Source organism: Sturnira hondurensis, unplaced genomic scaffold, assembly GCF_014824575.4.
Source record: "Sturnira hondurensis isolate 20B ecotype Veracruz unplaced genomic scaffold, ASM1482457v3 Scaffold0022566, whole genome shotgun sequence".
In the NCBI taxonomy this organism is placed as follows: Eukaryota; Metazoa; Chordata; class Mammalia; order Chiroptera; family Phyllostomidae; genus Sturnira; species Sturnira hondurensis.
In genome coordinates this window covers 9,271,794-9,292,643 of record NW_028095197.1, presented here as the reverse complement: position 1 = coordinate 9,292,643, position 20,850 = coordinate 9,271,794, and the positions used below count along the sequence as shown (strand labels likewise).

Sequence of the window (20,850 nt, the reverse complement as noted above, 5' to 3'; positions counted from 1 at the left end):
AGGCAGGCAGAGTCTGTCTTACCAGATCAGAGAGTAGCTGAAGCCCAGGATGGAGCTGAGCAACCGGAACTCCGAAGAGAGGCAGGCAAAGAAGGGGAAGTGGGACAGGCCGACTTCGATGCCTCCAACCAGAAGCACAAAGGCTGGGGGAGACAGAGCCAGAGGTGCTGTGAGTGCCTCTTCTCACGGGCTCAGGTGAATCTGAGGGAAGCTATGGGACTTTGAACTGGCTGGCAGACATGGACCTCAGGACCCAAGGAGATGAGTGGACAAGCCCCAGCTTAGCACAAGGAGGAATGCAGGAATGTCTTTCATTCATTCACGCAACAGACCCTTCCTGGTACCTCTTCCATGCCAGGCACTGGGCTGACTATGGAGATGTAGAAGACCTGCTCCCTACCCTTGACTGTCTCACAATATAATGGGTGGAAACAGACAACATAAAAGAACAAACAAGAATTACTGAAAGAAAACTGGTTGGACAGAGACATTTGGGAGTTGTCATATTAAGGAAGGTTGAACCTGTAAATTAAAGTTGCTACTTCAGGGAATGTTGGTAACCACCCTGCCTGGTTTCAGGAGTTGTAACTGCCCCCCCCCACCCCAACCATGGATAAGGCTGAGTGACCTTCGGACCATAAGCCACTAAGGAGACAAAGCTTATTGCCCTGGCAGAGTGCTGCTTCTGCTTCATTCATCTCTGGCCCCCAGTACTTGGTCAGTTAGTCAATGATGGGTACGACCCCTCAGAGAAGGGGCAACCTAAGCCAGACACAATCACTTGGGAGGCCCTCAAGAAAGAACTTAGGGGGCTGCAGCAAAGAGGGGGTGATGGACTCTCGCTCCCTGGCTTTGACGAAGCCTGAGTCCTCAGTCTTTCTGAGAAGTCTCCAAGAATTCCTTGGCTATCTGCCTCCTCTGCCTAACTTAAGCCTGAAACAATGACAGAGGGCAGTGCAGCCCTGTGCTGGAAAGGGCGGGCTCCCTGGGTGATCAGGCCTGAGAAAGGATATATAAAATCCTGTGAAGCCTGCTTTGCTAAGAATGCTCGTAGTTAAATGATAAAGGCCCGAGCAGGAAATGAGTTTGTTTCCCAAAGTTTTGTAACCTTTTAGCTGATAGACCCTGACTCAGAAGAAGCTCTAATAGTTCTTTGTATGCCATCTAGTGTTTGCTCCTTACTGCCTGACAATGATTAATAAGTTGTACCTGAACTCCTGTGCAAAAAAAACAATAAAAGCCTGTTTGGCAAGGCTGAGTGGCGGTCTCCCCTAGAGAGAGTGGCCTGCCCCTTTTCTCCACAGGACTCGGTAGTCCATGTGCATTTGTCTTGAATTCCATCCATAACGCCGCGGGCACTGCAGGCCAGTGCACGCGTCAAGGGAAAGCGTGAGGCATGCAGAATGCAGAGGCCCCGGACCAGTGGCCAAAGAAGATCTGTTCTTTGGGGGAGTATCAGCCACGGCTATGACTCATGGGAGATTTTTGGCATGGGTGGTGGTTAACCTACTCTGAGCCTTTGCCCTGGTACGTCTGAAGGATCCCTGAATCAAACTGGGAGAGAGCCCCCACAAACAAGCTTTGATGTTGGACCACTAACAGACTAGGAAGAACACTGAGTTCACCAAGCTCACCCGATCCCAGCACACCCGTCACACTGTCTCTGAGAGCAAGAATTTCCACCATTAATCCCAACATAATGAGTTAGCCCTGGTACCTTGGGCCCACTGTGGAACCTGCAGGGGCCGGTAGCCTTCCGAGAACAACAGCATGACCTTATTGGCTGTGGCCCCAAAGGCGATGCCATAGGACCATCGGTTACTAAAAGTGCCCACGAAGTCCAGAGGTCTGTGAACAAGAGAAACAGCGCATGAGGCCAGACAGACGGTGGCTCTGAGACACCCCCAGAGTATCAGTCCCACCCTGAGGATGCACGACTGGGCTGTGAACTATTCATTTCAACTGACACTTTCTTAGGCCCTCTGCTAGAGGTAGGCATGGATGCAGGACACTGAAGTGAGGAAGACAAAATTCTTTCCATTGAGATGCTCCAAGTCTAAAAGGATGCAAACAAGGACACCAGTAGCTATGCCAATGAGCAGAAGAGGATGAGTTTTATCTATGAGAGACACAGGTAGTATGACTTGGAAGACCAAAACAAAGAGTATGTCCCAGACAGGCATGGGAGAACTTGCCCTGCACCAGCCAAGGTCTGTGAGGGTTCTTTCCAATATTCCTGGGAAGGTTTGGGTATCATTGGCTGTGCTGGTTCATGCAATCACACCTTCCTAGCCACAGCTGACTGGACTACGGGTGACCACCTGACTTTAGATGAGCCAATCATATGTCTGGTCTTATATTTTGGATTTGTTGCCCTGAGGACATGAGCCAATCAGCTGTTAATATTCTGTCCTGGAAGGTCATGCCAAGTTGGGATCAGAATCAGTGCTAGAGGCAAGCTGAGGCTTTGGGAAGTGGAGATCCTAAGTCAGGTGGCAGAGAGGAAAATGCAAAATGGTGCGGAGCGTGCCCCACTGACACAGAGGCAGAAATAGAGAGACTCAGTCTCCCAGATTTGCCCATCTCAAAAGCCCCAATTCCCTTAAGTATGTCCTTGCAGTTTCTGTGACATCTCTATAACTTTATTAAAAAATCTACCTTTTCCTTTTATGTAAAAAGCTTTATTGGATATCTGTTTCTTCCAATCAAAAGAAATTTGTCTACATGGGCGCAAGCAATTGTACCCAGGGAGGAGTGGAATGGCTTGCCCTGCAAGGTGCCACCCGAAGCAGGTCTCAGTGAAGACTCGGGTGGTGTTAAGAATGATCTCACTTTCCTGAGCCATTTGCCTCTCGCCTTGTCACCTTAAGGACCAGCTCAAGGAGCATGTCTCGTCTGAAGTCCCCCCAAGCACCCACTCCCAGTCAGGCACACCTCGAGACTGCCTCGTCAGTGTCTCCTCAGTACGATGCTCATGTCCATGTTTTCCACACCCTCCTTAGTGTTAGCACTTGTTCCATAAACCACAAACCCCTCTGGGGTAGGGACCTAGCACAGGAGCTTGAAGAGACTAGGTGCTCACTGCACATTCACAGACACGCACTTTGTTAAGCTGAGTTGGATTCTAATCAGTCTCACCTGTAGTACTTAAGCGCTCTATAAGACTGTTTCCCTATATTTAAGGCAGAGATGGAAACCCCTGCTCTGCTGAACCACAGAGCCATTCTGGACTGCAAGTGAAGAGCTGCTTTATAAACTGTGGAATGCAGCTCTTCCCCCCTCCCCCCCACCATGTGAGGGCTGATTAACGGGTGAAGACAGTGAGCCAGGACTACTCAGAAAATCAGAGATTTTGATGGCCATGGAGTAAGTGAATTGCACTATTGACAATTTAATCCAAAGCTGTTTAACGTGGCCCATATAGAGTTCCTACTTCTTAAAACTCCAGGCACCAGGCCCCACGTGCCAAATGTTCAGGGCAGGGTCTGCAGATCTTCTTTACCCACTGGCCTCAGTTTTCCTCTGTGCCCCACCAATGTGGCTTAAACCAGGCACCCTGGGAGGGGCTGGCTGCTCCAGTGGGTGGTAACTGGAACCAGTCTGCTACTCGGGGCTGCCATCACAATCCTTCTACACTGCAGTTGGATTCCTCTTGCCCGGAAGCCCAGGTCACCTCTAGCCGTGGTCCTGACTTCCGGTACTCCTCTCCCTTCTCCAGAGGCCAAAGCTGAGGTCTCAGCATGCCCACATGCTTGAGCTTAGGTTAAGACACTGGGGGAATCAGAGCAAGTATCAACCAAACCTGGGTTAAAGCTCCTGTCACTTTCTGAGCTGTGGGGCCTTGGGCAAGTCACTTAACCTCTCTGAGCTCAAGTCTGCTCATACATTACATGAGGATAACAACCTCCACCATGCTGGGCTGGCAAGAGGGTTCACTGAAGTAAAGTAGGCAAAGCAAATGGTTCAGTGCCTGGGTCATAATTGCTGTGCAATGTATGTGAACTGCTTTATTATAATTATGAGGAATCTTAATAAATACAATAATGATGAAGAGTAAGATCTAATGAATGATTAAGATCTATGAACAATTAGATCTTAAGGGAAAATGTGGTAAGGGGTGCACAGCCTCGCAATGGCAGAGCTAGAAAGGCCCTGAAAGCTCCCTGGTCCAGCAGGCTTCCCTGGCGCATGCCTCACGGTGCCATCCCAACAAGAAGGCTCACTGCCATCAGGGGCAGGGAACTCTCTCCCTCCTGCGTCCCCAGGCAGCCATAGGCCTGATGTGGGAAGGCCTTTCCCATAGTGATCGGGGCCTCCTTGAGATGTTTTAAGCACATGTGAGCAGCCTTAGGTGCCTGGGGTGCAATGGCTCGGAGACCAATTCTGAACTCTCAGTGCTCGGTTTAGGTTGGGGCAGAGAGGGGAAGGGCTGTCCACAGTGAGGCGGAGGCGGGGTCGGGAGGTGACTCGGAGTTACCCTGGCCTGACAATTGGGGTTGGCCCCAATCACTGGGTACCACAAGCTGTAGCGGTCAGCTCTGGCTCAACTCACATAATGACTCCAAAGTGGTCGCCCAGGAGGTAAGAAGTGTCATCTCTCCGTCTACAGTGCTCCCGTCTTTGGAGAAAGGACAAGACCAAAATGATGCACAGCTATGGGAAGAAAAGATGAGAGGGTCACTGGGAATATTAGTCCTCGGCACAGCCTTGGTCCCTGCCCTGAAAGAGAACGAGTGGGTGAGCAGAACGCTCAGAATGCGTATACTTCTCAAACGCCAGAGGCACGGAGCTGACTGCATGCACCCCAGGGCTTCTAGAATGTTTTGTAATGAGCTTTCCTTTGGGTTGCTCAGAACAGACATGAGTTCAAATCTAGTCTCCCACAGCCTGGCTGGGAGGGGACTTGTTCGACGCTCAGTTCCCTAAAAAGGGAATAGTAACTGTCAGGTTGCACATTCTTTTTGTTTTTTTTCTTGTGGATTCAGTCATTTTCTCACATACTTGAGGTCCTATTCTCTCCACCTTTACTAGAGACTTCTTGAGACCTGTCTACCCTTGCTGACTCAATTTCCTTACTTCTCACTTGCTCTTCAAGTCTCTAACCTGGCTTTCCATCACTCCATGGGCACAACTCTTGCCAAAGTCACTAATTACCATCTTGTTGGTTCACTCAATGTAAACTTGAAGTTCAAGTCTGGCTTGACCCTTTAGCAGCATTTCTCAGTGTTGACCATGCCCTTCTCTTAGAAACTCTCTTCCCTAGCCTCCCATGCTTTTTGGGTTTTCTCCATTACTTCTCAGTCCCTCTCTTGTTAGACCACCCTTTATCCAACCCTGAGATCTGGAGTTCCTCCTACTTCAGTCCAAGGACACTCGTCTCATTACCTGATCCTCTCCTCTGCAGTCTGATCCAGGTCCATGCTTTCAGTGGCCACCAAGGCACAACTCACACACTTGATCTTGAACCCAGACCTTGTCCTTGAGCTCCATAACCATTCATCCAAATACATAGTGCACATTTCTTTTTGATGCATTGAAAGCTTCTTGAATCCAGCATATCTTAAATGAAACTCATGGATTCCCTCCCTGCCTCATTCCTTCCTCCAACCCAAACCTGGGTCTCTTCTAACTCTCCTTAACTAGAGAATGGCAGATACCACCGTCCTCCCAGCTGTGCACGTCAGAAACCAGAGTCGTCCTCAACATCTCCCTCCCCTCCACCTCTCTATCCAACCCACTGCCATGTCCTGTTGTCTTTCCTCCCAAACGCCCTGAGCTGACCACCATCATCCAGGATGAGGTCGACCTGCCTCTCACTCGTCTGGACCTCTACAGCCCTCTCCTAACTGCTCTTCCTGCCCGCTGTCTTGCTCGCCTCCAACGTAATCCCAACACTGCAACCAGGGTGATCATTTCAAAACACAAATCTGACCACACCGCCCTCATTCTAGAAACACTCTGTTAATTCCCATTGTGCTTAGAATAAAAACTCCTTTGCACAGAGCCTCACAGTGCTCCTCCTGGCCCGGCCCGGCCCACCTCCCTGGATAGCTCCACCCAGTTCACTCCAGCCAAACAGGGCTCTCAGTTACCCACACTCTCTAACCCCCGCCCTACACTCGCATACACACAGCCTTTGCACGTGCTCTGCCCTCTGCCTGACATGTTCTTTATTGCGTCTTCCGACAGAAAGCTCATCATTGCTTCCCCTAAAAGCCAGTGTCCCTGAGTCTATGGCCCTTAAAAGACCTTCTGTCTGTGTTTTTAGTGCATAATGTAGGAGAGCAAGTCAAGGAAATTTAGCCGATTTCTCTCTGCTGACCTATTCAGGCCCCTTTGGGAGCCCGTGCCTGGGAGCAGCCCGGCCCCCCTCCCCGTCCCTGCCCTCACTTACTGATGGGATGAGGGAGTAGTGGAGGAAGAGTTCTATGTCCACTGAGCCAGCACAGGTGTTGTGTAGCTGCCTTGCCCTGAAAAGCGACCAGAAAACACAGTCACATGATCCCCCGCTGCTGCAGTTGCCAAGCCTTTGGTCCTGACCATTGCTGTCAGGGGTTTGGCCTGTAGCCCCTGTGGCCGCCTGGTCTTTTCACAGTTTGCTCTCCCAGAGCCAGCACTGCTCATCCATGATGACCCTCCCCTAAGCGGACTGATCTTTCCGATTTCTTCCCCAGTCTGCTTATCTGCCCAAACTGCCCTGCTACCTGGATCTAACGCCTTCCTTTCTTGATGACACGGTCAGGGAGAGAGATTCAGGCTCTGGGGGGGCCCACAGCTTAAAAATCTGGACATCCTTCTCAAATGAAACTACAAACTTTTCTCATATCGTAAGAAAAACATACCACCATGTAAACACTTCACTAAGGTGCGCCCTCCCGGGAAGGGTCCTGTGGGACTGAGGAGCCCTGAGGCTTAGTTACAGTAACTCCACAGGAAATCAGCCTTTGACCTCGGGTTTCTGTAACCCGAGGTCAAAAACTGTCGGCTGGCTGCGGACCCACTGCTGGGCCCTTGGGGCATGAAAGAGGTCATCTGGGCGACAGAGTGTGGACTTCACCCTCTCCAGGCTTCACAGTCAGCAGCGCAGGGCTGCTGGGGTCTCACAGCTAAAACACAGGACAGCGGTTTTACGACCCCTCTTTACAGGACCTCCTCCTTTCCGGGGCTCCCTCCACACTTTGTTCTTGCCGCACTGACCCCAGCACACCACCTCCGTGCACTCTCGCACCTCCGGGTCATTGCTCGCTGGGTTCCCGACCCCAGCGGCAGCATCCATGCAGCTGCATCCTGTGCTTTCTTCCCTGGCCAGCTCCTCCTCCTCTTTCCTCAGAAGTCTCAGGGGAGAGCACCCTGCTGGGGAGCCCAGGAGCCTGACACACTCCCCCACAATTCTTTAACACTCCAGTGCTCCCCAGTTACGTCTTCCACTGATTCTGAAAGATCCTAGAAGCAGAGGGCGTGGGGGCAGCCTAAACTCTCAGACATGTGACGGAACCGTAAAACTCAGACTTGGGCTTTTAGGAAGGTCAGGTGAGTACACACATCAGTCCCCCCATCCCATACAAGAGCAACAGATGTTATTTCTTAAAAAGAAAGAAAATATGGCCATATTTGAAAGTAAGGTGGAAATCTATCAGGGACACAGAATCTACTAGAAGACCCTGAACATGGAGAGAGACTGGGACTCGATCAAAGAGGAAAAGCATCAGCCAACATGGCTATGGCAGACTGCACGGCCGCTCAGGAAGTGCTCTGTGCCTGCAGTACAGGGGCTGAAGTGGGATGGGCAGCCAGCAGACCACAGTGAAGAACCGGGGTTTCTCAGGTACCCAGATGTCCTCCCAGCCCTGCTGACCAGCTGGGCCAGTGGTGTTGGTATCTCCGGGAGCAGTTTGGTGGGTCACTCCGAGAGAGGCAGCTCCCAGATCACCGGTGGCACCTGGGAGGGACCAGGAGTTCCGGTGTCCAGAGGCCAGCCCCACCCAGGGGTACATCCCACCGCCACCCCACTGCCCGGAAAGAGGCCTTAGTACTGGCAGCAGCCACCACCCCTCCCAAAGCTAAAGTCCTAGAGAAAAACTCCACCACAAAGGTGAGCACACAGCCAGGAGCCATCGAGCAGCTGGGGCGAGGGCGCCCCACAGAAGGGAGCCGGAAACTCAACAGCTGGGGGAACGCACTCCCGAGGAAACAGGACTAACACAAAACAGAGGAAATTCTCTGTAAGAAGAATAAATCTCGGAGGAAGTAGGGGGTACAAAAAGCAACAGCAGGCAAAGAAATTAGTAAAACTTGTTAATACTGAGCAATATATTTACTCACATACTTATATGTAATAAATACCCTATGAACTTACATCTATATAAATTATATAATATAGAAATAGTTACATATAAATATTTATAATATAGTTACATCTATTTAATTATTTATAATATAAAGAATAAATTTATTCTATGAATAATTTATATATATATAAGTCATTTTTAGAAACACAAGTCCTCAAAAGACCTTCTCTGAAACAAATGTAGGAAAAAATTTTCAAGGACTAAGAAAAATAAGCCTAGACAGAGAAGAATTTAAAAGCAACAATGAACAGAGAAATTAATACAACACATTGTGAAATATCTAAATAAGGAACTATGATGAAATGGAATGTTTGAAATGCCAATTGAGAGGCAAAATACCAGGCGATACCCCACATGGGGGGAGGTGGGGTGTGGAGGACGGGGGGTGGACGCGGAAGGAAGAAGGAAGAGGGGCCAGGTTCTCCTTGGGTTTAGCAGTGGATGCAGGGAGCTCATTCTGTTTGCGGACTCTACAAGAAAAATATAATTCTAAGTAACTGTATTAAAAATCCACAGTTAACTACTGTAAGAATAGAAATAGGTTTTGAACAAGTATATTTAAAAACGTACAGTGTATGTGAAAGAAGGTTCAGCTGCTCCAACAAGGTACAGAAAGGGAACTAAAGGATGTAAAGATCAAAGGAGAAGCACCACAGGAACAAAAACATCCAAAGAATAAGCCACAAACAAAGACTATCCAATACATTCTTAAATTCTCAAGCAGTAATAAAAGTATAAATTAAAATGAACTGTTGTCTTATCTATCAAATGAGGAATTCTTGAAAGTACTCCCCAGCATTACTGAAGATTAAGACAAGTGGTATTCATTTACTGATCGCCAGAGTAAAAATTGGGATAGTTATTCTGTCCTGGCAGGTATAGTTCAGTGGATTGTGTGCTAACCTGTGAACCTAAGGGTCACTGGTTCAATTCCCAGTCAGGGCACATTCCTAGGTTGCAGGCCAGTAGGGGGCGTATGACAGGCAACCACACATTGATGTCTCCCTCTTCCTTTCTCCCTCCCTTCCCCACTCTCTTAAAAATAAATTTAAAATCTTTAAAAAATAAATAAAATAAAATAAACCTGGTACAGTTATTCTGAGGATTGCTTTTGTAATATATACACCAGGAACTTTTAAAATACAGCCATTTCATTTCCAGGAATTCTAGTTCTAAAAAATGTAAGTTGAGGAGGAAATCAGAGTGGTATGTGAGGATATGTATTGATACTCGAATGCCAAGATTCTTTCTCACGCTAGCTCTTCCTCACATTGGTGTATAACATTTTAAATATAATATACGCTCACTGTAAAACATTCAAAAATATTTACAAATATATAAAGCAGTAAAAAAAGCTCTTTCTCTTCCCATAATTATAATCCATATAGTTTTAAGCAAGTGTGCTTATAACTTAGAGTTTCAGGCAAACATAGAATCAGACTAAACTTAATTTCTTCATTTAATCAATAAAGGAAAAGAAATTCATTTCAAAAAGGAAAGGCAATTTCTCACATCAGCATCGGACTTTTTGGACTGGTGGCCCTGCCTTCATCAATTCACAGCTCCGCCAGTCTGCCGCTTGGAGGGGCGGAGCCAGAGCTGGGGTCTGGTAGCCCCTGGAAGGAGGTGAGCTCAAGGAAGCCAGTGGGGGGTGGGGGGGGTGTTACCACATTTGGGAGTGGCTAGTGCCTCGGGGCTCTGCTTCTACTCCAGCAGCCACTGGGGGGAACAGACCAGGCCTGCATGGGAGCCAGCCTGTCACAAAGCTGCTGAGGCCACGTTCATGAGACCCCTACTGCTTCCTGGTGGGGCAGGGCTGTTGAAGGGCAGCAATAGCAAACCAGCACCCCCAAATGTGGAAGGTCCCCTTTGCAGTAGTGGTGCCTTGCATGTGTGTTCGATATGCTGTTAAGTGAAAAAAGGTATAGAACAGTATGACCCCAGGTTATAACCGTGGTGGAACTAGATAGTGGTCATTTTACTTACTTTTTCCCTGAAAATCAGCCTCGTTGATCATCGTGTATTGATCTTCTTCCCCATCCCCTACCTGCTTTGGGATAGCTGTGATTGAAAGAGGATTTCCCTTTTGTTGGACAGAAAGGGAACTCCAACTGGCTGGACCTCGACTTCCTCAGGTCCCAGGACCTGTTTGCTCCACTGACCTGGGGGTGCCCAGGGTCAGCCATTCTCCAGGCTGAGCATCAACCCTCCGGCCTCACTCAAGCACATTCCATGGGCAGCTGGCCTGGCCTGAATCGCTGGCCTCCTGCTAGGTATGGGGGTGCCAGGGGCTCCCCTACCCTGGTACCCCTGGCCACACCATGACTGAAGTCCTTTACCTGGCTATCTAGCAGCCAGGGCAGCTCCCCGGCCTGCCCCATGACCGGGCTCCCACGGCCCTGCTGCTGGCAGGGCGGTCCACAGCACAGCACCCCGGCCAGAAGCGTGCTGTGGCCCTCCCGCTGCTGGCCTCCTCAGAGGCCCTTGTGAAAAGAGGCTTAGCCAGGAAAAACAGCTGAGTCCACCACTACGTGCCATGATTTCTCAGGCTGAGGGGACCCATGGGTCTCGGTTCAGCCACTTGTGAATTGAGAAGGTTGGACTGCTTGGGACTAGCCCACCGTCACAGGAGCCTGCCCACTGTTTAGTAATGTCTTTTTATGGGTCTGTGCCCCTACTGGATGGGTGGCTCCTTAGGGGCCTGCATCTCCCTGTGCCCAGCTCCTGGCCCCACATGCAGCAATACCAGGTGCTCCCTAATATTCCCTAAGTGGATGGTGGGAAACACACCTCCCAAGGGCCTGCTGTGCACCCAGCTATCCATCCAGGGCTGTACTCTTGTTGGCTAAGTTCATCCTCGCAGCAGTCCAGTGAGAGAGGCACTGTTATCATCCCGTTTCACAAGTGAGGAAACCGAGGCACCAGACGATTGGGAAACATGTCCAAGCTACCCAGCTAGTGAGTGGGGGAGCTGAGACTCAGACTCTGGCCCAGTGGAAGATCACATAAGTCATTCCAGATCGCCACATTCTCTGCTTGTCAACGTGATTTCCTGTGCCTGTGGCCAGGGCACCCTGCGCTCTCCTGGAACAAAGACTCCAGGGCTGCAGGGACTTGTGAAGGTTTAGGAGTAAACCTGTGTGCTGGGTCATTTGTGCACAGCATGGGAATTCCAATGGGGGGAGTGAAGCTCTTTTCACAAGTGAAACCCACAAGGAAACAACAGGCAGCCTGGAGGAGGGGAGGGGGGTGGGGGGGCAGGGAACATCACCAGGACAAGGCTGCCGTGTGTGTGGACAGCTGCTGGAGCTCGGTGACGGGAATGTGGGGCTCCTTCGACTAGTCTCTTCTTTTGTATAACCTCGTGCACTTCCATAATAGAAAGCTGACACTTTAAAAAATAAAATGAAATCAAGTCCCCGATGGTTATAAAACCCACACAGGCTGCCTGCCACCTTGCTGATGGTCTCTTCTGTTTTCTTCCCAGCTCCTCTCTCGCCCTCGGGCCTACCTCTGACAGCCTTCCCGGACGTCATCGGTGCCCTTCTGCCTGCCCGTCTCTCTAATTGCCTGTTGGTTTCTCTCTACCTGTTACCCTCTGTGACTCTGAGAATCAGGCGAAAGTTCCACGATGAAAGACACGCAGACACCCTGTTTCTATTCCGTTTTCTTCCAGAGACTCTCTTTTCTCTGGGTCCAAACGTCTGTTTTCTCCTTTGCCTCGACCTCTCCTGCTCATTGGACCTCGCTGTGCAGCCAGGAAAGGTCAGCTCTGGTCAGACGCTCCTTCGGAGGGCATGCGTAGGGTACACATGCACGGAACGGGCCTCGGATCTGCCCGGAGGGAAAAGCCTGGCATTTGGAGTCAGAGGCCTCTGGGGAGTCAATTCTCCTCCTGAAGCCCTGGCTGCTTCGTCTGTAGAATGGGTGTGATCGTTCCAGAATGGTGAGCTGTTAACTGAAAAGTGCCCCGTGTGCTGGTCCTCGGCCAGCTTCCACCTCCCCTGCCCCTGCCTCCCACACACACCGCTGCAACAGGTCGGAGGGAGGACTCCAAGCAGCAGCCTGGCCCCCAGCAGACCCTGGGGAGCCTCTATGTTCCAAGGAGCTGGGCACCCTGCCTGGGTGCCCTGGCTCCACCACTGAACGGCTGGTTAACCATCTGAGCAAGACAGAATCAGCTTGGCAGGTTGGGAACAGAGCTCTCCACCGGGGCGGAGCCGTGGGACCGTCCCCTGTGCTGCGCTCCAGCCAAGCAGGGAAAGAACAGTGCTTCCCAGTTTCCACTGCGTTCTCATTCCCCAGGGCTCACTGGGTCCTCAGAAAGGTTCGCCGACAGGCTGCCGCCAGCCCACAGTGCGGCTCAAACACAGGTGGTAGCTTACGCTTGGAGGATGAGATGAGACATTAACTGGCCTTTCAGGCCTGGCCTGTCTTTATTCCATTTTCTCCCACAGCCTCCTGCTTTCTCCTCTGTGCCTGCATGTCTGCTGACCCTCCTTCGCCTTGACCTCGCTCACTTGCACTGAGCTTTCTGCACAGAGAGGCACCATCAGTTCCCAGTGGGCACCCTCCGTGTGTGGGGGGTGTCTCACACGCGTCTGAAAAGTCTGGAGAGGGCTGGACAAAGATAAAATGGTGACTGAGAAGGCAAAAGCCCACTTTTCTACTCACTACCATGCTTCACTGTCCAATAAAGCAACATTTGTTTCCATTTCTTTTCCCTTAATAACAATAATAATAACTACCATTTATTGAAGGTTTGCCACGTGCTGGATGTTAAACTAAGGTCTTCATAGCTATCACTTAACCCTTTCACAGCCTGGGCAGCAGGACTATCATTCCCACTTCATGGATGAGAAAACTGAGGCTAAGAGAGGACACGTAAATGCCCAGAGCCGCTCAGCTAGAGACCTGAAGAATGAGAATTTGAACCTTGGTATATTTCCTAAACAGGAAAAATATTCTCACACAAAAATTACATTCAGACGTTGAAAAAGATTCCATGTCTGTGGTCCCTGGAAAAGATGATGACCGCTCCTCCTCACTGGTCAGACAAATCTGAATGACAGGTTCAGGCCCAAGCCCCAGCCTGCGAGAAGGGCCCTGGCCAGCTGCTGGCCCATGTCCAGGGAGATGACCATGATGAAGAGGAAGTCCTAGAGGGAGGGATGGAGGCCTGGGTGAGGAGGTTGGGTGCTGACCTCAAATAAATGTCAGGGGCTCAGAGGCCACAATGGGCATCACTGGGGGCTGTGTTCTTGGGTCCAGCCCAGGCATTTCTTTGAGTCCAGACCATGAAGCCAATCGCTTCCCTCCTGGCCATCTCCTTTTGGATGTCCCATGGGCCCTCCAGCCCAACATGTCATAACTGAGCACCCCTCCAACCTGCTCCCCCTCTGGGGCTCCTCCCCTCAGGAACGGCCGCGACATCCACCCTTTGGTCTGAGCCAGAGATCCAGCGTCACCCTCAACTCCCTTCCCTGCAAGTCTCGCCCACATCAAGCCCTGTCGGTTCGACCTCTCCAATTGTGACCAAATTCACATGCATCTCGGTCCCTACAGCTACCACCTGAGTCCGGGCTTTGCAACAGCCGCCTGCCAGGTCTCCTACACCCAGCATTGCCCCCTCCAATCCATTTTCCACCCCATGACGGACCTTCCTGAAAGTCCACATCCTGCCACATCGCTGCCCTGGTCCCTTTGAGCCCAAGGAGCCCCGCTGAAGACACGGGAGGAAGAGACCAATCCCCCAGCTTTCTAGTTCATGCCCCACCCACCCGCTGACTCCCCACATATTGTCCACCTGTCCTGCAGGCCGACTCTGGTCTGTCGGCTGTCACATGCCCTTCTCCGCACGCTGCTCTCGGGCTTTCCCCCTCCTGCCCCGTGCCAGACTCCAGGGATCCCCTTTTCCAAGTGGTCCTCAGGGTGCCTGTCCAAGTGTTCATGGCTGCCTCCCTCACTCCTCTCTTCCACCGTGACCCCTGACGATCTGAACGCATCCACTGTAACCCCAAAAGTGCAGGCTCTATTTTGTGAATGTTTGGAGTGGTCTTTACGGTTCCTAGATCTGAGACATTTAGACGTTTGAGTGAAAATTCTTCATGCGTGACATCTGGGCCAGACGTCACAGCTCCCAAACCCTTTCCACATTCTCTCTCTCATATGATCTCCACACAGGTGTGGGCCAGGTAGGACGGAGGTTATTGCTTCCAATTAACAGACCAGGAAACTGAGGCTGTGACGTTTGCCAGAAACTGCGGAGCCAGGATCTACATGCAGGCCCTCCAACAGCACACCGGGCTCTTCCCAATGTGCTCTGTGCTCCGCACTGAAGACGAACAGAAATTTGCTCACCAGGCCGGGAACCCTACCCACAGCGCCTTCCTCCACACCAGCCTGCCTGCGAGTCAGCTAAACCCTGTCTGCCTCTGGACTTCCGTGAGTCACCAGGGTCACAGGGGACAGCTGCTGGAGTGTGTGGTTGGCCAGCGCGACCAGTCCCAAGCCTTGTCTGAGAACTCACCTCTCGCCTGTGGCGGTCATCCCGGTGGAAAAGCGCCGCCTGCAGCCCCTGCACGAACAGCCCCCCAGGTTGTTCGTGAGCTTCTCCAGCCTCCTGGCTGTGCCGGCTTCTGACAGTTGGGCGTGCCACCCGGTTCTCTCCACAGCACCCAGAAAACTCGCAGATAAGGCAAACATCTAGTCAAATATTTACCAGAAGAATGAAGGCAAGTGGGCGGCTTGTTTCAGAACACTGCTGGCCATCCCTCTGCTCTTCCCCCGCTTCTCACACTGCAGAAGCGGGAGCCTCCCTCCTATTCCCCCTCTCCCGGGCTCCTGTTGGCTCTTCTGGCCCCCGCTGCGAGCCCTGGACCCCTGAGCTAGCTTTGCCCAGCCGCCGAGGCCTCTTTAGCTAGCTGTAAAAAATATTACCAGCAATAAAGCAGGACTGTGCCTCCAGGCAATAAACCAGGAGCTGGAACCAACGGCTTCAAGGTTCTCCAGGGAAACAAGGCTGCTCGTCCACTGGGAGAAGGGGCTGGAGACAGTTCAGAGCTGAGCCCCGCCAATGCAGAGGAGAATGTGATGAGATCTCCCAGTGATCAGAACTGCCCGTGAATTTTAATGATCTTCTGGGACCAGATGGGAACAGACCTCAGGTGTCCTTGTCTGTCGGTTCACCCCACCCATCAGCTCCCCTCTCTCACTGTATTCATTATACCTCCCAGTGGCTCTCACCCACCCACTTGTGTCCGAGGGTTCAGGGTGTGGGTGTGTCTTGTTCACGTCCTCATTGCCCTTCTGCAGCGTGGAGCTCGGGTTCAGACTGGTGCAGCTACGACCTGGAAGGAGCCTGGATCCCTGAATCAACACCGGAGGAGACCAGGAGTAGCTGTTTGAGATGTTACATGAATAAGCAATAAACTTCTACTAGATCAGAGCCATTGAACACTCTGCAGGTTGCTACAGCAGCTAGTCCTTGCCCTAATCGATACACCGGATTTTCCATGCACACTGCTTCGGCCCCAGATCCCGCCCTCTTCACTTCCTGCCTGGACTATTGCGAAAGCTCCCTAGTGGTCCTGCAGCCTCCAGGCTCAGTCCACACACACCTCTCCCCAAAGCCCAGCTCAGGCCCATCACCGCCCTGCCAAGCACCTCCCAGGCTCTACACCCCTGACCCCAACACTCCAATCCAAGCCATCCAAGAAGTTGCCTCAGCCCTCTTTTCCAGCCTAACCTCCACTGGTTTCCTGCACGCACTGACAGGTATTCTAAAGTTGCTTGTTCATCCTTAAACATAGCCTTCCATGCTACCAAGGATCTTTAGGAAGCAAGGAACAGAAATCCACTGAAGTTGCCCTGAGTTCGAGGCTCTCCCTACCAGTCCCCATCAGGGGAAGGTGTTGGGAACTGGAGTCGCTTTTGGGAACAGTTCCTCCCCTCCCGAGGCCCACGGATCTCTCTCTCTTGCATTTCTCCCTCTTGCAATGTTGGCTTCAATCTCTTCCCTCCGTGGCTCAGTTCCTTTGTTTCCTTATGATTTCCACTCTCCCACGGCTTTCGCTCACCACTGTCCTGACTCCAGTTCGTAGCATTCTTTACACTTCTACCCCCCAAATTCATGGGGTCCTTTCCAGGGCTGCCCCCAGTTCCCACTGCCAAGGGAAAAGATCTGCCCCAGTTCATCTTTGCCCCCAGGCGAGGCACAGGCCAGTCCACGCCTTTCTGTCTTTGGCTCAATCACACCCCCCCTTGCACTGGTCCTCGCAGGGCTGCCGCAACAAAACGCCACGTACCGGGAGGCCTACCCCACAGACGTCCATTATTTCACAGTCCTGGAAGCTGGAGGTCCAAAACCAAGAAGTCAGCAGGTTCGATTTCCACTAAGGCGTCTCTCCCTGGCTTGCAGAAGGTCACCTCGTCACTGCATCCCCATGTACATAACCTGTCCTCTGTCATGCATATCCCTGGCAGCTCTATGTCTGTCCTAATCTCCTCTTCTTAGAAAGCCGCCAGTCAGAATGATTAGGGCCCACCCCAACAGCCTCATTTTAACTTAATCACCTCTTCAAAGGCCCTGTCTCCACATTCTGAAGTATGGGGTTGAGGCTTCAATATATGAATTTGTGGGGATGCTGTTCAGTCTGTAACGCCCGTGGTCTAAGCCGCCCTGGGGAGGGGAGAGGGTCTCGGCGGCGGTGAGCAGGCACCATCACTGACAGACTCAGGCTGTCAGTGTTTGCTCACCTTGACCTCTTTCTCCCGCCCAGGACCCGCTCTCCCCCTTCTGCTCACCATCCTCGTTTTGGCTCATTAGCTCCTACATCAGGCATACTCTCTGACACCACGGGCCTCCTGATCACTCTGGCGTAATCTTCTCTCTTGGCTTGGTCTGCATGTATTTTATGGCATGTGTTTGGGCCACCTTTATTTTTTTTATTTAACTCATTCATGGAGAAGAATTCTGGCACGGTGGTTCAGACTGTGGACCTTGGGACCATCTGCACAATTTACTAGCTGTGTGACTCTGGGCCAGGCACATGGTTAACTTCTCTGACCCTTGGTTTTATCTGAGATGAGCTGCACCCACTTCACGGTCATGTGCGTTTGAAGTGACCTAGTACACATGAATGCTCAGGAGGGGGCCTGACACTCGGAAGCACTCGGTGAGCATCAGCTACTCGGGGCGCTGGCTGTCTGCCAGGCACCAGCTGGCACGCAACTGCGCAGTCACATCACAGCTGACTGTGTCCAAGTCTCAGCTCCTCCAGTAGATCCCAGGGGCTTAGACGCCACGACGAGATCCGATTCAGCCTGATGTCTGGGATTCAGGGGGCCCAGAAATGCTTCTTTCAAAATTGAAAATAATGAAAGGAAAATGAAAATGACAGAAATATAGAGGTCGGGTACAACATAACTCTATTCTTGGATGCCTAGAAACAAAGAAACACTGTAAGTGTGTTTTCTCTGGATTCAGGCCTTATCCTTGCCTGGAAGCAGCAGCTCTCGGTGCATCCACGCCACACCGTTCGGGGAAAGACTTGCAAAGCACTGCTTCTTCCCAGTACACGGAGATGCTCTCTCTCCCGGGAGCGCCCATCTGCCAGGTGCTTTCTGGCTCCACCACCCAGACTTCAAATGGATGTTCTAGATTCTTGAATTATGATGGTGTTCCTCATAATCCCACAATTCCTCTCTCTTCACACCGTTAAGGAAGAGTCACTGTGAATTGCCACTGACCACCCTGGGGAGGTTGGAAAGGCATTTACAGCAAGAGAAACAGGAAGGCACTTGTTATGAAAGCCTCAAGTTCAGCAACATTTCACGCACATGAATGGAGACCTGCCTCTCAGAGTCTACCATGCTCCAGAATGACCCCTTTGGAACCTGAGGTCAAACCTGCATGACAGATTTCATTTTCCCACTCTCATACTCTCTCAGTCTGGAATCGAAGCCAAAGGTAGAATTTAACATGATCTGGAGAACACATCAGCATTTGCTTTATCTCTACCCTTCTCGGCTACTCGAGCATTTCTGAGCATTGCTCTTTCTACCCACTGCACCTGAATTCCTTTCTGAAGCTTTGGGGCATTTGAATGCTTGTCCTGCACTCATCCAGGTTACTGAACAGAGCCCTATAGCTCTCTACGGGAGACCTCTTCCCAGGGGCCATGAGATGATGCTGCAGCCGGATGGCGAAAAGCAAAGAAACAGATGACTGACTGACTACTCCAGGACCCAGCTTAGGAAGGGCTCCTGTGTTTGAGCCCCGAATTCAGCAGGGTTCAGTTCTAGTGACACAGCAGAAGGAAATCCAGCAGTTCATCCTAAAGGCTGTGCCTGTCTCCCAGGCAGTTGGGAACTTATCACGGGACAGCCTCTCTTTACTCTACGGCCATACAGCTTAATCATTAAACTTGGAAACAAAGGAACCCAGGTATATGGAAGACCTAGTGCATATCGGTGGCTTTCTGGGGTGGGTATGACCCCAGACCACGAACCTTTTCTCTCCCTTTGAAAAAGAATGGAACTAACCTGCACTCTGATCCTGTCACACGTAGGGCTGGCTCCTCCTGTGGGCAGAACAAAGACAAGCTCCTGAGCTGGGCATTCAGGGACCTTTGTGATGTGGCCTCAGGTCGTCTTCCCAACCAGACTCAGCTCTGGATAGCGCACAGGAAGGCTGAGCTCATCTCTCACATGCCACCCACCTCCCCTGTCCTGGCTCATTTATTTATGTCACAGATATCTACCACGTACCCAGGGGTCAAGAAGTATGCTGGTCCCTGAGGAAGACACTCAAGGGACACATCTTGAGCCCTCTTCCCAGGCTGGCCGAGATCTGGGCTAAGGCACAGAGCCCACCCTAAAGAGGGGTTCTGTGCTTCTCAATTGATCTCTGATGGAACACTCAGAGAGTGAGGGGCGAGATCAGTGCGCCAGAAGGCAGGCTGGACAAACGGCTGAGGTGGGGCAGCTGGGCAGAGACAGAGCGGCAGACCAGACCCTGCGGAAGCCATTTCTAGGGCACCAGGAGGGGGACCCACTGAAACCGAAGGCCAGCCACAATGAGGGCCAGGTCCTCCTGGGCCAGGGCACCCAGAACCCTGCCTCAGTGCTGCCCTGAAAAGCTGTGTTGTGACTTTGACTGAGGCCCATCCGATCCTCGGCTGCAGTCACCCCCTGTGTAAAGTAAGGATGTCGGAGGTGACTTCTGAAGACCCTTTTCCCTCTGTGACGCAACTCGTATGTCACCTCTGGGCAGCCTCCCCAACTTCCCTCACTCGTCCCATTGCTTCCGGCAGACTCACACCCCTGAGCATTCGGTGATTATCTGTATTCATGTCTCCTCTCCTCTGGACCCAAAGCACCTTTATCCAGCACTTTGACTCATTACAAATATTGGGAAATATGTATTTCATGAATAAGGAACTTCTAGATCTGCAATCCCTGTGTTGTCCACAAGGTGGCGATTTGCATGTGTGGCCACAACACAAACCTTGCATTTTGGTTGAAGCCCTAGGGGAAAAATGCTGAAGGGAAGAATGGAGAACCAGGAAAGACTTTCGACAGACTTATTCCTTGGCTTCCCGGTGGGAATATGCTCTCCCCTCCCTCTCTACATTTAAAGTATCTGCCTGTCAAAGAGTAACACAGGCCTGAGCTACCAGCGCCAAGCCTGGGTCCCACCATACCCAGCACGCCAGGCAAGGCCAGTGATCGGGCCCTCCCTGACTTCTCCAGCCTCACCCTCCACCTGCCTCCTGGGCTTCCACACCGCCATGTAACTCTGCTGCCTGTCTGAGCTTTTTCCTTGCTTCTGACTATACCACGTTCTCTCTCGTCTTTGTGCCTGTGGACACCAGGTTCCCTCTCTCTGCCCACCTTCTGGACAACACCTTCGGTCTCCCTGGGACTTGCTTTAGGAAGCATCTTTTCCAAATAACCTCCTTAACCCTTGTCAGAAAATACACAGGCCTCAACTCTCTTCCCTGCTGGGGGCAGAATTCTGGTGAATTATTTCCCCCAGAATTCCATGGGCCTACAGTGTTAACTGGCTGTGAACCAGAGTACACTGGGATCTGGGCCTTGCGGCAGTTTTGAAAAGGAAATAGGTGCCAATCACCTTCAAAGCTTTGCAATATTTTCTCTACTCAGATGCCGCAGGCTCAGGGTTGGAAAGTGAGTCAGAGAATCTGCTTGTGTAACGCTCTCCCTACTATACTTAAAGGGCACATGGATCAGGTATAAATGTGCCTCTTCAATTGTGTATCCCAACCTGCGTGAAGCACTCATTAAGTTCATAATACTAACACCACTTAACAGACCAATGTTTCCATACAAAGCAGGCAAATCATTCCTGTACACATTTATTTGCTAATCATGACCACATTTTGCACAGCCCAGGTCTCAGGGCAAGACACTGTGCAGTGAGAGTGGTGGCTCAGAGTGAAGAATGTAAAGATCCTCTCACCTAATCCCTGATTCTTTT

General features: G+C 51.3%; 1 protein-coding gene across 2 annotated transcripts in view; it reads right to left on the bottom strand.

The window, feature by feature from the left end:
• Positions 1-20,850, bottom strand: part of LOC118979644 (stimulated by retinoic acid gene 6 protein-like) — a 40,236-nt gene that overhangs the window by 17,012 nt on the left and 2,374 nt on the right. Inside the window, exons 1-5 of one of the 2 annotated variants that reach the window (XM_037035816.1) lie at positions 14,878-14,984; positions 6,395-6,470; positions 4,553-4,653; positions 1,718-1,848; positions 23-143 (exon numbers count right to left, since the gene is read on the bottom strand). In XM_037035816.1, the coding sequence (XP_036891711.1) occupies positions 23-143; positions 1,718-1,848; positions 4,553-4,653; positions 6,395-6,470; positions 14,878-14,897 (449 nt within the window). In that variant the 5' untranslated portion in view covers positions 14,898-14,984. Of the gene's footprint in view, positions 1-22; positions 144-1,717; positions 1,849-4,552; positions 4,654-6,394; positions 6,471-14,877; positions 14,985-20,850 lie in introns of those variants that run through there. The other variant, XM_037035817.1, reaches the window with a different exon arrangement.